Source organism: Engraulis encrasicolus, chromosome 9 (genome assembly GCF_034702125.1).
Source record: "Engraulis encrasicolus isolate BLACKSEA-1 chromosome 9, IST_EnEncr_1.0, whole genome shotgun sequence".
Classification (NCBI taxonomy): Eukaryota; Metazoa; Chordata; class Actinopteri; order Clupeiformes; family Engraulidae; genus Engraulis; species Engraulis encrasicolus.
Genome location: NC_085865.1, coordinates 47,472,859 through 47,487,858, shown reverse-complemented (window position 1 = coordinate 47,487,858; position 15,000 = coordinate 47,472,859). Strand labels below are relative to the sequence as shown.

The 15,000-nt window shown below is 45.2% G+C and overlaps 2 protein-coding genes across 2 annotated transcripts in view; one reads left to right on the top strand and one right to left on the bottom strand.

The window, feature by feature from the left end:
* LOC134455177 (P2Y purinoceptor 12-like) overlaps positions 1-1,370 on the top strand; it is a 15,585-nt gene extending 14,215 nt beyond the window's left edge. Inside the window, exons 6-7 of the mRNA XM_063206211.1 lie at positions 1-138; positions 1,089-1,370. The exon at positions 1-138 is cut by the window's left edge and continues 62 nt beyond it. Coding sequence (XP_063062281.1) covers positions 1-138; positions 1,089-1,317 — 367 coding nt within the window. The 3' untranslated portion in view covers positions 1,318-1,370. The remainder of the gene's footprint in view (positions 139-1,088) is intronic.
* Positions 1,371-2,852: 1,482 nt separating this feature from the next.
* Positions 2,853-13,070, bottom strand: LOC134455298 (syntaxin-1A-like). Its single transcript, XM_063206319.1, has 10 exons — positions 12,928-13,070; positions 12,189-12,275; positions 11,314-11,413; positions 10,039-10,113; positions 8,527-8,600; positions 8,217-8,325; positions 7,522-7,595; positions 4,152-4,286; positions 3,514-3,624; positions 2,853-2,930 (listed from the first exon to the last, which is right to left on the bottom strand). The coding sequence occupies exons 1-10, from the start codon at positions 12,955-12,957 to the stop codon at positions 2,853-2,855; spliced, it is 873 nt and encodes a 290-aa protein (XP_063062389.1). The 5' UTR covers positions 12,958-13,070.
* Positions 13,071-15,000: the final 1,930 nt, after the last annotated feature.

Here is a 15,000-nt window from a genome sequence, read left to right as displayed (position 1 = left end):
GTACACGCTGACCCAGACGCGCAGTAGCGAGAGCCGCTGCTGGGTGCAGAACATCCTGTACGGGGTCAAAGAGGCGACCCTGTGGCTGTGCACCACCAACGTCTGTCTTGACCCACTCATATACGTCTACCTCTGCAGGTTAGTATAATGTGTGTGTGTGTGTGTGTGTGGCCACCCTGTGCATGTGCACCACCAACGTCTGTCTGGACCCTCTCATATACGTCTACCTCTGCAGGTTAGTATAGTGTGTGTGTGTGTGTGTGTGTGTGTGTGTGTGTGTGTGTGTGTGTGTGTGTGTGTGTGTGTGTGTGTGTGTGTGTGTGGCCACCCTGTGGCTGTGCACCACCAACGTCTGTCTTGACCCTCTCATATATATAGGTCTACCTCTGCAGGTTAGTATAGTGTGTGTGTGTGTGTGTGTGTGTGTGTGTGTGTGTGTGTGTGTGTGTGTGTGTGTGTGTGTGTGTGTGTGTGGCCACCCTGTGGCTGTGCACCACCAACGTCTGTCTTGACCCTCTCATATACGTCTACCTCTGCAGGTTAGTATAGTGTGTGTGTGTATGTGTGTGTGTGTGTGTGTGTGTGTGTGTGTGTGTGTGTGTGTGTGTGTGTGTGGCCACCCTGTGGTTGTGCACCACCAACGTCTGTCTGGACCCTCTCATATATATACCGTACGTCTACCTCTGCAGATTAGTATAATGTGTGTGTGTGTGTGTGTGTGTGTGTGTGTGTGTGTGTGTGTGTGTGTGTGTGTGTGTGTGTGTGGCCACCCTGTGGCTGTGCACCACCAACGTCTGTCTTGACCCTCTCATATATATAGGTCTACCTCTGCAGGTTAGTATAATGTGTGTGTGTGTGTGTGTGTGTGTGTGTGTGTGTGTGTGTGTGTGTGTGTGTGTGTGTGGCCACCCTGTGGTTGTGCACCACCAACGTCTGTCTGGACCCTCTCATATACGTCTACCTCTGCAGGTTAGTATAATGTGTGTGTGTGTGTGTGTGTGTGTGTGTGTGTGTGTGTGTGTGTGTGTGTGTGTGTGTGTGTGTGTGTGTGTGTGTGTGTGTGTGTGTGTGTGTGTCTGCCTCTGCAGGACGTTCAGGATCCGCCTTCTTGCCACGCTGCACCGTAAGCCACAACCCCCTAGAGGAATGGACCAATCGGAGACCTCCACACACCTTCAGCCACCAACCAGCACGCACATCCAGCCGCCAGTCAACCTTAAGGACCTCCCACAAACGCCAAGCAACCAGCAGCACATGAAGACTACCACCACGCCAGACCTACTATTCAATACACACACCAACATCAACACACACTGACCGCACACACACACACACACACACCTCCACACAGTGATCAAACACACGAACACACACACTCTGTGCATCATACACACACTAGCACACACACACACACACACACACACACACACACACACACACACACACACACTGCCTTTAGAGGGCAGTTATGCTTATAAAGCTGTTGCATCACTTTTGGTTTATAATGCTGATCAATAAATCCGCTTTTTACAAAACGCTTTTGGTGTGGTGCATATATTACAGGAATTATGTGTGTTTCATAATATAGAAGGGGTGGTGCAAGTATCATTGGGGTGGGGGTACATGTGTTGTAGGGGGGTGTATTTACAGGAAGGGGTCATCATGTGTGTTGTACGGGGCTTCCTTAAGGGTCATCGTGTGTGTTTAAGGGTGTGTTACATGTGTGTTTTTACCAAAGTTTGTTCCTGTGTAGTGATGAGAAACAGTAGGCCTCGGATTGAACACATACTCTTCCATACTGTAATAGAAAAATAATTTATTGAATCCAAAAATGATTGGAATCAAACGAATTGAACTTGGTGCAAAAGGGGCAAACATTCCAAACTTAACATAAAGGTACAATAGGTACATAAAGTACAATATAGTGAAAAGTTCATATATAGTAGCATACAAAAGCAGTGCTATACTGCCCCCCGCATTCCGAATGGCCACAGGGTGTAATGATCACGCTGCGCTGCCGCGGTACGGTAATGTTGTGAGCGGATTGAAGTTACACCATCTGTATAATATAATATCATATGGCAAAGCAGGTTCCCTTTTCCATAATCCCTCAATGTTCTTTGGCCTCTGCTGTCATCATTGGCATTTGGAGAAATGCAACATAAAAACTACCAATTCAAACATCATTCCTCTGCAAGGAAGACAACATTGAAAGGAACACCAAGAAGTTTTCGAGCTTTGCAGTACAGGTACGGTAAACTCCTGTAGGATTTGGTGCCAGTCAGAACATAGTCCTGTAGGTGTTGTAGACAGGGCCGCTGACAGCTTTGGCTGGGCCCAGGACAAAGTCCTCTGAAAGCACCCCCCCCCCCCTTGTCAGCTTCCCTGGTTGCAGCAAAAGATGTCTATGATGTCTATCAATATGACAAATTGGCAGGTTCACATGGAGCGGCAGTTATTTGCTTATAAAGCCAAGCTTATAAAGCCATCAGTAATACTACAAAATTGATGATGGCAGGAAAGAATCACGACAAAAATCAAACTTTTGAGTGGTCAGCATAAAACCGGGAAATTGACTGGGAATTTACCTTTACTTTTGACACTTCTGACAACCAAACAGTTGTGGGAACCATCTGCAGGATTCTACCCAGTTCTCTAAGAGTGGTGCTTCCACTTCCCCTTCCAACTTTTAGAGACACCAAACAGGAATAACTACTTAGTGTTGCTTTAAATTCCAAAAGAAACTAAACAAACAAAACAACAACACATCAACAACATGAGGGCCTTTGGTCATGAGGTGAAGAAGGGAGGGGCCTAGCTGAGGCCAAGGGCCAATGAGGTGATGAGAACAGCTAGCTGAGGCCAAGGGCCAATGAGGTGATGAGAACAGCTAGAATGACAGCCACACAACCGCCAATCAGCAACAGCTTCTGTGGTGAGAAGAGGATGGAAGAAAACAGAAGAGGAGAGGAGAGGGGAGAGGAGAGGAGAGAAGAGAAGAGAAGAGAAGAGAAGAGAAGAGAAGAGAAGAGAAGAGAAGAGAAGAGAAGAGAAGAGATGAGAAAGGAGATGAAAGAGAAGAGGAGAGGAGAGAAGAAGAGATGAAATGAGAAGAAAGGAGAGTATAGGAGAACAGAAGAAAAGAGAGGAGAGGAGAGGAAGAGAAAGGAGAGGAGAAGAGAAGAAAGGAGAGGAAAAGAGAGGAGAATATAGAAGAGAAGAAAGGAGAGGAGAAGAGAAGAAGAGATGATAGGAAAGCAGAGGAGAGGAGAATAGAGAAGAGGAGAAGATAAGAGAGGAGAGGAGAAGAGAGAAGAGGAGAAAGGAGAGGAGCGGAGATGTTATAAGGAACAAAGAGAGTGACAATGAAAAGTATATGTACTGTATGTGTGTGTGTGTGTGTCCGTGCGTGTGCTTGTGTCTGTCTGTGTGTGCGTGTGTGTGTGTCCGTGCGTGTGTTTGTTCGTGTCTGTAATGTGTGTATGTGTGTGTGTGTGTGTGTGTGTGTCCCACCTTGCGTCCACTTTTGCGTATGAGAACGGCGTGTTTGGTCTCCTCCTTTGCCCTCTCCACGTACGCCGCAGCACTGGACACGTTCCTCTCTATGTTATTAACTAGCCCTCCCTACACACACACACACACACACACACACACACACACACACACACACACACACACACACACACACACACACACATGCACACACGCCCGTGTGTGCACGCGTACACACACACACACACACACACACACACACACACACACACACACACACACACACACACACACACACACACACACACACACACACACACACACACACACACACACACATACACACACACACACACACAAAGTCATATTTGACACTTGTCTATTCATTATGCTATTAACACACACACACACACACACACACACACACACACACACACACACACACACACACACACACACACACACACACACACAGACACACACATGTGTACGTGCATGTGTGTTGTGCATGTGCGTATGTGTGTGTGTGTAATTGTGTGTGTAATTGTGTGTGCATGCGCGCGTGTGCGTATGTGTGTGTAATTGTGTGTGCGTGAAGTGTGTGTGTGTGTGTGTTTGGGTGTGCCTGTGTGTGTGTGTGTGTGTGCGTGTGTGTGTACCTGGTTCTCTATAATCATGGCCATATCTATGAACATGTCGTGCAGCTCTCTGATGCTCGTCTCCAGCCTGATGATGTCATCATGCCGCGACTCGATCTCACTCATCGCCGCTGCCATCTTGGAATCCAACACCACCTAAACGTGCGCGCACACACACACAGACACAGACACAGACACAGACACACACACACACACACACACACACACACCTATCTGTGAACATGGCCGGCGCTAGGCATGGGCAGACAAGGCAGTGCCAAATGCCTTGGCGGCATAGTAACGCCTTAAAATTCCACAGAATTATAGCCTAGTAAACCAGCGCCACCCGCTGGACGCTGACATTTTTCGGCTGCGAGTGGTCTGGTCTCGCATCGTTTGAGTGGTCTGCCAGGCTTGCCAAGAATCTGACAAACCAATCACAATGCAGAAAATTGTTTTGAATTTGTTTTGAATCAAAGCGGGCGGGGTTTTGAGGGAGTGACGACGAAGTTCACAACGTTGGGAAAGCACATCAACGAGAAAGATAGCGCTGATTGGTCAGAGCGCCGGCCTATAGGCACAGGCACGGTTTGAAAGACAACGGGTTTTTCTCATCAACAATCTTCGGATGTATCGTTCATCGGGGCCAGACTAAATTACACATCCAATCTCACATTTAGGCTGGTTTATCAGGCTAACAGAATGTAAAATAAAGTGAAAGTGAAATAAAACATTAAACTTTACATTGACACTGATTATTCATGGACGCTCAGTTGGTACTAGATCAGCTGTGCTCGATCAGATGTACGACGCTAAATTTACAGATGCCAATTTCTAAACGCACAAAGACGTTTCTAAAAGCAAAGGGATGCTTGCCTAGGGCACCATATTGACTAGAACCGGCCCTGTCTGTGAACATGGCAAGATGAGGGTCTCCCCAGTGGTAAACATGACAGGACATTTGTGTGTCTGCTACAACGCTTGCCTGATTATCATGACTTTCAAATCTCTTCGAGACTTGGTCTGACCAAGAGCATAACAACGAACATTCTTAACTCATTGGCTGCCAGCCATTTTCATAAAAGAGTAACCCAGAGTGCCAGAGATTTTTCAGCATTTTGGGTGTTTTTTGGAGGCTCACAGAAAATTGAGTTCTGTGTCTATGTCAACACCATACCTATCAAAACACAGATTAGACGCTCATCTGTCATCAGAAAAAAACGGTGTCTCTCTACCCCTTTCCGTTCTTTCATAATCATCTGTTGAAAATAAGTGGAATTCGCCAAAATGCTGTTTTCTAGCCAAAAAGCTGAGAAAACGCCATTTGAAGTTGACCTATAATTGCAAGTGTTTTTGCTCATAATGTAACCGTCCTAACAACTCCAAACCTATCAGATGCTATTACAGAGTCTCCTGTCATCTGTAGCCAGAACAAAAGATCGTTTGTATGGTCTTTTCAACCTAATAATGTACTGAAATATAACGGGGTGGGCTTGAAAACAAGAGTGTTTTGGTTTGTTGCTGGCGCGCACAATGGATCATGACAGCAGGTGCATGTAACTCATGTGAAATACTAAACTCACAGAAATACTGTCTCATAGTCCCTCTGTTTAGCCTGTAGTCCTCTCGTTGGGGAACAAACCACAGCTGATTTGTTTCCTCCTGTACCATGTGAACTGAGAGGCAGGCAGGCAGGCAGCACAACTTAGCTTACTGCTGCTTCTTTGGCAGAGCGGACAATTTGCAGATTGATGATTACAGTCATCATGTTTCTGCTATAGTGATCTTGTCATATATTGTTCAATGAATTTTCTTTTGATAAAGTACTACTCACATATCCAACATTTCACAAGCCGATTGGAGTGAGGAAGGCTAGCTGGTCTGAGGCTAAGTGCAATGCTTTCTCAATGTGAGCTGAATGTATCTGACCAGACACAAAGGCTAGCCTACTCTGTTCCAAGAATCTGCAACCCCCCTGTCTTTTTGATGATACAGTAAGCTGATCATACTATACAGATCCACAACTGCAACTGTAGAATGAGTAAAAATAGTTGACTTACCAAGGCTCCTTTATTTAGGCTTAGTTGTAAGTTGTTAGCGATTTCGTGCTAGCTAGCTAGCGTAGCAAACAATAGCCAAACATTCCCAACCGAGGTGACCACAAGTCCCGTGCATTTTCCTGTTAGATGATCTTTTGTACACATCATCCTGATGTTGTGTAGGCTGATCACATTATCCAAAATGAAACAGTTGCCACACAGATCATCTCTGGTTGAACATGGTGTATTTTGGGCAAGCTAGTTACAATGCCTACTAGCTAGATGGCAACAGGGGGGTGTATTTTGATCATGAGAGGAAGTTTTTTTTTTTTGTCAGGCTCTGACACTAAAATCAGTAGAATACCTGTGTTAAAATCAGAGGGCAAGAAAGTAGACTACTGTCACAGGTGCTTTACTTTCAAAAATGATTTTGCTATGCTACTTTTGAGATTATAATAGTAAAAAGGGATGTTTTTGTCTTGACATTTCCTCTTGATGTGAGCTAATGCCCTGCCCTGACTGTTCCTAAGGACACTTCTGCCACCTACAGGAACAGTTAGAACATGACTAGAGGCGTGAAATTAATACACAACATAGGTCAGACCGTCCTCAAGGCGTGACTGTAAAAAAACGCAATTATCGGCGAAGGACGTCGAAGGCAGGGGGCGTCACTATTCGAAATGACGTCACTCGACTGCTAAGGCAGCCAATGAGTTAATGGCCTTAAAAACGGCATGGTTGACCCACCTCCCTTCGTTTACTATTGGTCGAGGGCAGAACACACTGAGACAAAGTTTAAACCAAACATTTCTTAGTCCCAATAGAACGTCTCTACTTGAACAACATCACCGCCTTGAACACGCCTCTACCCAGGGGGTTGGAAATGCTCAAAGTTGATTAGTTCCCGACAAAGTGGGTGGAGTTTGCCACTGTGGAGGGAAGGGAGTCTTCATGAACAAGCTCCTGGCCTGAGCTAGTGTAGCTGAGCCGAAGGTGTTGCGTCACTGCGAGGGCGGAGCCTGGGTAGGGTACTACAACGCATCATCCAAACTCGTCACTTTCTGACTACCATTAGCAGTTTTTTCGTGTAAGTTATGCCCTTGCTGTCAAAAAGTGACGTGCGCCTCAAAGGCAGCATACCTTCACTGATGGTTAGGTTTAGGGAAAAGTCTAGGTTTAGGCGACCTCGTCAACAGGCAAAATTGCCACCTGGTCAACAGCAGTCAGGAATTGACATGTTGGGATGAGACTGTGTTCGTGTGTTTGTGTGTGTATGTGTGTGTGTGTGTGTATGTGTGTGTGTGCGTGCGTGCGGGCGTGTGTACGTGCGTGCCTGCGTGTGTGTTACTCACTCCAGTGGTAAAGATGTTAGGGTTCTCGCTCTCCAACATTGTCTCCAGGTCCTCATTGGTTGTAGTCCTACCAGCTGTCAGAACACACACACACACACACATACACACACACACACACACTGGAGAAGCCTCTAGTACAGTAGGTATACACCATTGTGACATAAGTTTATTCATATCATTTAGTGTTGGATGTGAGTGAGTCCAGATTTTGAACATGACGCCTGTGTGTGTGTGTGTGTGTGTGTGTGTGTGTGTGTGTGTGTGTGTGTGTGTGTGTGTGTGTGTGTGTGTGTGTGTGTCACTATTCTCTAGTTCAGGGGTTCCCAACCTTTTTCAACTTGGGGCCCTCTTGAAATTGTCAAAAATGTTTGGTGCCGGCCTCTGACCCAATTAAGAATAAAACTCAACAGCAGAATAAATCAACAGCAACACACACCAAAAATATGATTATTATTTTCGGAAAATTATTTCAAGGCCCACTTGGAATACCTTCAGGGCCCACCAGTGGGCCCCGTCCCATAGGTTGGGAACCACTGCTCTAGTTGTTAAGAGCCTTGCAACACTGGTCATGTGGGTGTGTGTGTGTTTGTGTGCGCTTGTGTGTGTGTGTGTTTGTTTATATGTGTGTGTGTGTGTGTGTGTGTGTGTGTGTGTGTGTGTGTGTGTGTGTGTGTGTGTGTGTGTGTGTGTCTTACTAATCTCTAATTGCCGTTGTATCAGTGTCTTGCATCGCTGCCGGTAGTCAGACTGGACTGTGTTATACTCCAACATCACACTCACAAACCTGCGGGACAGAGTAGCATGCTACACATACACACACACACACACACACACACACACACAAATTAGCACACATTATACTCCCAACATCACATTCACACACACACACACACACACACACACACACACACACACACACACACACACACACACACACACACACACACACACACACACACACACACACACACACACACACACACACACACACACACACACAGACACCTGAGTCTTGCGTATCCGCAGATCTGCTGATGATGTGTTTTGTTCCCCTTCCTGATCAATTGATAGCTGAATACCTGTGGGGACGCACACACACGCACACACACACACACACCTCTCAGCACAGTGTCAGTGACCAGTGTGTGTATACAGGTATTATAAGTGTGTGTGTGTTTGTGTGTGTATGAGCATATTACAGTGGAATCCGCTTATAGTGGTCACGTTTGTCCGAGCCAATTTGAACACTGTAAGCGATTGATTACTAAAACCGAATTTGTATTATTTCACCTATTTTTTTTGTCTCTACCTGTCTGGCGAAAATGAGCGCTGAGAAAGACGAGGCTTACATGCATTTCAAAGCATAGACCACCCATGGGTCGTCATCTCTTATAATGTCAAATAAGTTTGTAAAGTTCCCATTCCACAAACGTTTTCTGGCGAGTTTCCGCACAATGTGATTCAGGTTATGCATGCATAACGCCGTTAGACTGGGCACTTAATATTGCTGCACCGATAAATAACACACTGTTGCATAGCCTGCTGTAGGCCTACAGTAGCCTACAACGTGATTTTTTTTGACACCGTTTAAAAAAGCCATGCAAAGAACTGGTTGGAATTGGGAAAGTCGCGCTGGGCTTGCTGGCATAGGAGAGATGAGAAGGGCGAGGGGGAGTGGGAGGGACCGGGGGAAGACGCAGCTGCCTGTAAAGCTGGAGCACTTTAAACACAAGGTAGCCTAGCCTGAGGAATGCCAAGTTTCGCCGAAACATCTCGTTGGCTCGTTTTTGGTAATTTTTTAAACGTCTCGAAGAGCCTATGTTTTTCATTCCCAGAATAAGAGAGCCATGATTCACGTGCTTGCTGCCCGGTGTTAACTCGTTAGGCTACGTTGGCTAGCGAGACAGAAGCATGTGTGCAGCCTCATCACCAGAGATATGTAAACAGGTTGCGTCCCCACTCACTAGTCGAGCCATGCCTGCAGTTCACTGGGGTGCTGTCGGGAGAGCGCAGCCCATTCACTGTATGGAGTTTGCATCCCTCGGTTGGCGCCCCTAGAGTAGGCTACAGTTAGGCTGCCACCCGGAAAAGTGGCGAGTGGAGTCTCGCGCAATACCCTTACACCTCTCTGGCATAGGGCAGAAGCAGACGCCGAGAAAGGAATTGCGGGAGTAAAAAATGAAATGGCTACACTGAGTTTTTCCAATAATTTTTGCACATGTTTACATTCATAAAATGACAAAAATGAACATTATAAGCGGATTTTTGATCACTGTAAACGAATTATTTAAACAGCATTTGTATAGAAATGATTCTGTCCCAAGCTTTTTGATCTATATAAGCGGTTGATTACTATATCCGTGACCACTATAAGCGGATTCCACTGTATATGTGTGTGTGTGTGTGTGTGTGTGTGTGTGTGTGTGTGTGTGTGTGTGTGTGTGTGTGTGTGTGTGTGTGTGTGTGTGTGTGTGTGTGTGTGTGTGTGTGATGAATGATGATGATGTCATATCTCACCCTTTAAACTGGAGCGAACCTTATTGGCCAGCTGCTTAATGTCAATCATCAGCGCCTCAAGTCCCGCCCTCACGTCTGAGAAAAACCAATAGCAGAGCTCATTACCCACACACACACACACACACACACACACACACACACACACACACACACACACACACACACACACACACACACACACACACACACACACACACAATTAAATTCTTTATTTCTGCCCACAATTGCAACAAATATTGTGGTGTATTGCACAGCCACATACATTTGGCAGTTATGATTGTTCAGTTACAAGGCCATAACACTGTGATGGTCTTCTTGCATGAAGCCAATCCTGATCTTCTGCAAAAATATAATAAAAATGCTCAAAGTTCAAGAGAGTCCGTCCTTGTGCACAAGCCCTCAGCAATGCAGGTGCAGGTGTGAGGCAGGAGAAGGTGAACAATGAACAAAATTCTAAAGACACTGCACACTGCTTACTTTTTTAAACTTTATTTTTTGGCGCGAACAACGCGTTTCGCCCGGTGCGTCATCAGGTTCACTCTTTCGCTTCAAAGTGATGCACTGGGCGAAACGCTTTGTTCGCTCCGAAAAATAAAGTACGAAAAAGTAAGCAGTGTGCGGTGTCTTTTGAATTTCGTTAATTGTTCACCTTCTCCTGCCTCACACCTGCACCTGCATTGCATTAATAAAAATGCTCTTATACGCTAACCATGACCTAAAATTTTAAAACAATTACGCTAACCATGACTGGCCTGTATATTCTGCTGAATAATGTTCATTATGTCCACATTGTAGCGAGGACTTCGATAAAGTGTAATAGAAAAGGACAGGACATAACTCACTGCCTGCTGTGTTTACCTCATTGATTTGCCAAAGTCCACATGAAAATCAGGGCAGAGTAAGCCTGTGTGTGTGTGTGTGTGTGTGTGTGTGTGTGTGTGTGTGTGTGTGTGCGTGTGTGTGTGTTTCTCGCTCTCTGTCCCTCCCTCTCTCTACGTGTGTGTGTGTGTTTCTCTTTCTCTCTCTGACCCTCTCTTTCTGAACGTGTGTGTGTGTGTGTGTGTGTGTGTGTGTGTGTGTGTGTGTGTGTGTGTGTGTGTGTGTGCGTATCTCTGTGTGTGTTTCTCTCTCTTCGTGTGTATGTGTGTGTCTGTGTGTGTGTGTGTCTCTCTCTCTCTCTCTCTCTCTCTCTCTTCGTGTGTGTGTGTGTGTGTGTGTGTGTGTGTGTGTGTGTGTGTCTCTCTCTCTCTTCGTGTGTGTGTGTGCGTGGGGTACCCGGTTCAGGACTGTGTGTTGCCAGTATGTTGCTGTGTTTCCTCTTGACCTCCTCGACCTTCTGAGACAGAGAGGAGATACACACCTCTACCGCCTCCACCTACACACACACACACACACACACACACACACACACACACACACACACACACACACACACACACACACACACACACACACACACACACACACACACACAGAGGGGCAGAGAGAAGGAGAGCAAGAGAGGGGTGAGGGAGAGAATACCCAAAAAATGTGTGAGTGCACACACACATACAGGCACACACACACACACAGACACACAGACACACATACACAAACACACACATGCACACGCACACACACACACACTGTCAGAGGTGTCAGGGAGCAGATGGAATGTTGGTGCAGAGATGACAAGAGAGCTGCCTGACACTCACAGTGTGTGTGTGTGTGTGTGTGTGTGTGTGTGTGTGTGTGTGTGTGTGTGTGTGTGTGTGTGTGTGTGTGTGTGTGTGTGTGTGTGTGCATATGTCTAACACCTCTCTTATCTAATGATTGTTGGACACAGCAACAACAGCTTGAAGGCCAAACGTGAATGGTTTAGTTGTGTGTGTGTGCATGTATATGAGAGAGAGAGAGAGAGAGAGAGAGAGAGAGAGAGAGAGAGAGAGAGAGAGAGAGAGAGAGAGAGAGAGAGAGAGAGATAGAGAGAGAATGTGATGGATAAAATAGCTTCAGAGACAATGGTAACTTGCAGTATTCACTGTTCACAAAGAGAGATGCACACACACACACACACACACACACACACACACACACACACACACACACACACACACACACACACACACACACAGAGACACAGACACATGCAAACAGACACACACTCACACCTGCTGAAAGAAATCCTCCATGAATCCTCTCATCACGTCAACGACCACCTCACCATCCTCATCCTCATCTGCATTACAGCCATTCTCCTAAAACACACACACACACACACACACACACACACACACACACACACACACACACACACACACACACACACACACACTTGCTTAGAAATGGCCAAATACATACATCACAGAGCCAAAAACAATTTAAAAAAGAGCAAGACAAGAGCTTCAATTAACGACCTCAGTTTGATAATAACATGATCAGCACCGTGGGCACCAACTGTGTGGGTTTGTAAAGCTGGATCTGCTGTGAATCTATTTATTGATTAATTAGGCTACATTACAATACATAGGCCTACATTTGGCAGATGCTTTTCAACCAAATCGAGGAGAATTTAGTCATCATCACAAGCAGATACTAAGTGCACAGGAAATATAGCCTACACCCTACAGAACAAGAAGTGCAGATGATAGGGTTAGTTGTTTTTTTTACCATTAGCATAGGATGCTATTTACATGGATGTAAATAAATAGGCCAACTACACAAACGGATGTAAATTAATGTACAGATTATTTGAAGCAGTTTATTTGAAGTGTGTTAAATCCGAACGGATGTAAGCCTTTAATGAATGTGAGACTGTTTGTCCTTCTGTCCTTTGGTTCCTTCCTCGTGAATAAGGTCGTGTCTGTTGCTGACTGTGAAAGTGACAACAGCGCGCGCTTCTGTACTTACATGCCTGAGTTCATGTGTCCGGTCCCTCATGCTCGTGCATGTGGATTGGATTGGTCTCCCCACCTTCGGTAACGCTGCCCGCCCGCCCGCTTTACACGACGAAACTCACACACGAAAGTCAGAACCTAACTTTTCACCGCAACCGGTAAGTCTGTTCCAAAGTTGCTCCTCCGTTAACAGATGGGCACGTGAGCAGTGGGGACGTTGGGCGCGCGCATCCACTTGTGTGTGTGTGCATTCGGGTTTTTTTTTTTTTTTGAGGCGCGTCCGTTGAAGCTTATGGAATGTTTATCCCATTCATTAGCCAGATCAGTCTGGGAGGGACATGCTCATTCATAATAATAATAATAATAATAATAATAATAATAATAATAATAATAATAATAATAATAATAATAATAATAATAATAAGACGACGAATAGCCCTTATAATAATAATATAATGATAATGATGGTAGTACATAATTAATAATAATAATCTATAAAAATAGATTGTGTGAGATATATCAGTCAGTATCTTCATATATGCCTCCTTGTAGTCCTGTCATTGGAATCAGTGTGGTTCCCAAGTCTGCCACCAGATGGCATTACAGGTCTACAACTGGAGCCGCATACACACACACACACACATTACTGTAAAGCTTAACAACTGGTGCTTACCGGTGCACTGGTGTTTAAGTCCTTACTCGGCTCATAAGGTCGTTACTTGGGCACGTTCATTACCGTACATACCTAATCTTCCATGGGGCACGTTCATACACGTCTATCCATTCCTTTCCAGTGGGCATGTTCATTAATGACACATGTGCATCCTTTGGGCATATTCATTACTACACATCTATGTTTTGCTTTGGGCAAGTTCATTACTACACATCTATGTTTTGCTTTGGGCAAGTTCATTACTACACATCTATGTTTTGCATTGGGCAAGTTCATCACTACACATCTATGTTTTGCTTTGGGCAAGTTCATTACTACACATCTATGTTTTGCTTTGGGCATGTTCATTACTAAACATGCATCTAGTCTTCCATGTACATGAGTAAGGACTCTCAAATACTTCACTGCTGTATGCAGTTGTTTGCTTCATATTTCACACGTCATTGGTAACGCTGCGTAAATAACACACACGACACACACACACACACACACACACGCACGCACGCACGAAAGCTGAGGCCTGAGGCGCAATGTAGGGTAAAGATTTAATGAGCAGAAATATAAAGTACTAATAATACATACACACACAAACTCTCTCTCTCTCTCTGTCTCTCTAAAGTCATAATACTCTTACACACAAGAGAGATATAAAGAAGTAATATCATTAACATCACTTTATACAAAAGACAGGCTCCAACCATACAGAGAAACCGTTTTGGACCAATAACTTTGCAGTATCTTCATATGTGTTGTACGGTATATAGGTGCAGGGCTGCTGACAGCTTTCGCGGTGCCCAGGACAAAGTCATCTGAAAGGGCCCCCTGCCCCTACCCAATACATACAATGTAATCTGGACCCAATTCTGGGCCCCCTATTTACCTGGGCCCGAGACTAGATGTGTCATTTGTCTGTCTGCTGTGCTGTGTTTTGATGTTATATCACACACTCATGTCCAAACAAAATGTATCTCTTGAAGAGACAATAAAGGCTAATCTTATCTTATCTTTACTTAACATACCCAACACACCCCTCCCCCTCTCAGTGGGCTAGTATGCGTGTAACAGGTCATCCTGTGTAGTAGTTCCCCTTCGTTACCTTCCTTAACCTCACTGTTATCTGGGTCATGGTACCAGTGTCATGGCACTGAGGTCATGCTGCCTTGTTCACCGCTCTGGGTTCGAACTCCCGACCTCGCCACTAACTCTGGCATTGGAGGCAAAGTGCAATAACCAGTGATTTATAAACAGCCAGGGGTGCATTCATGGAAACCATAGTTGCTAACTACATTAGCTATTTTTTGTTGTTTGCAGTGCAATATCCCATACATACATTTCATGTTTACTAACAGTGCGCCTGCGCACGGCGCCAAGGGGGCAGAAAGGCTTCTACGGCAATGGAAAAACTGTATACTA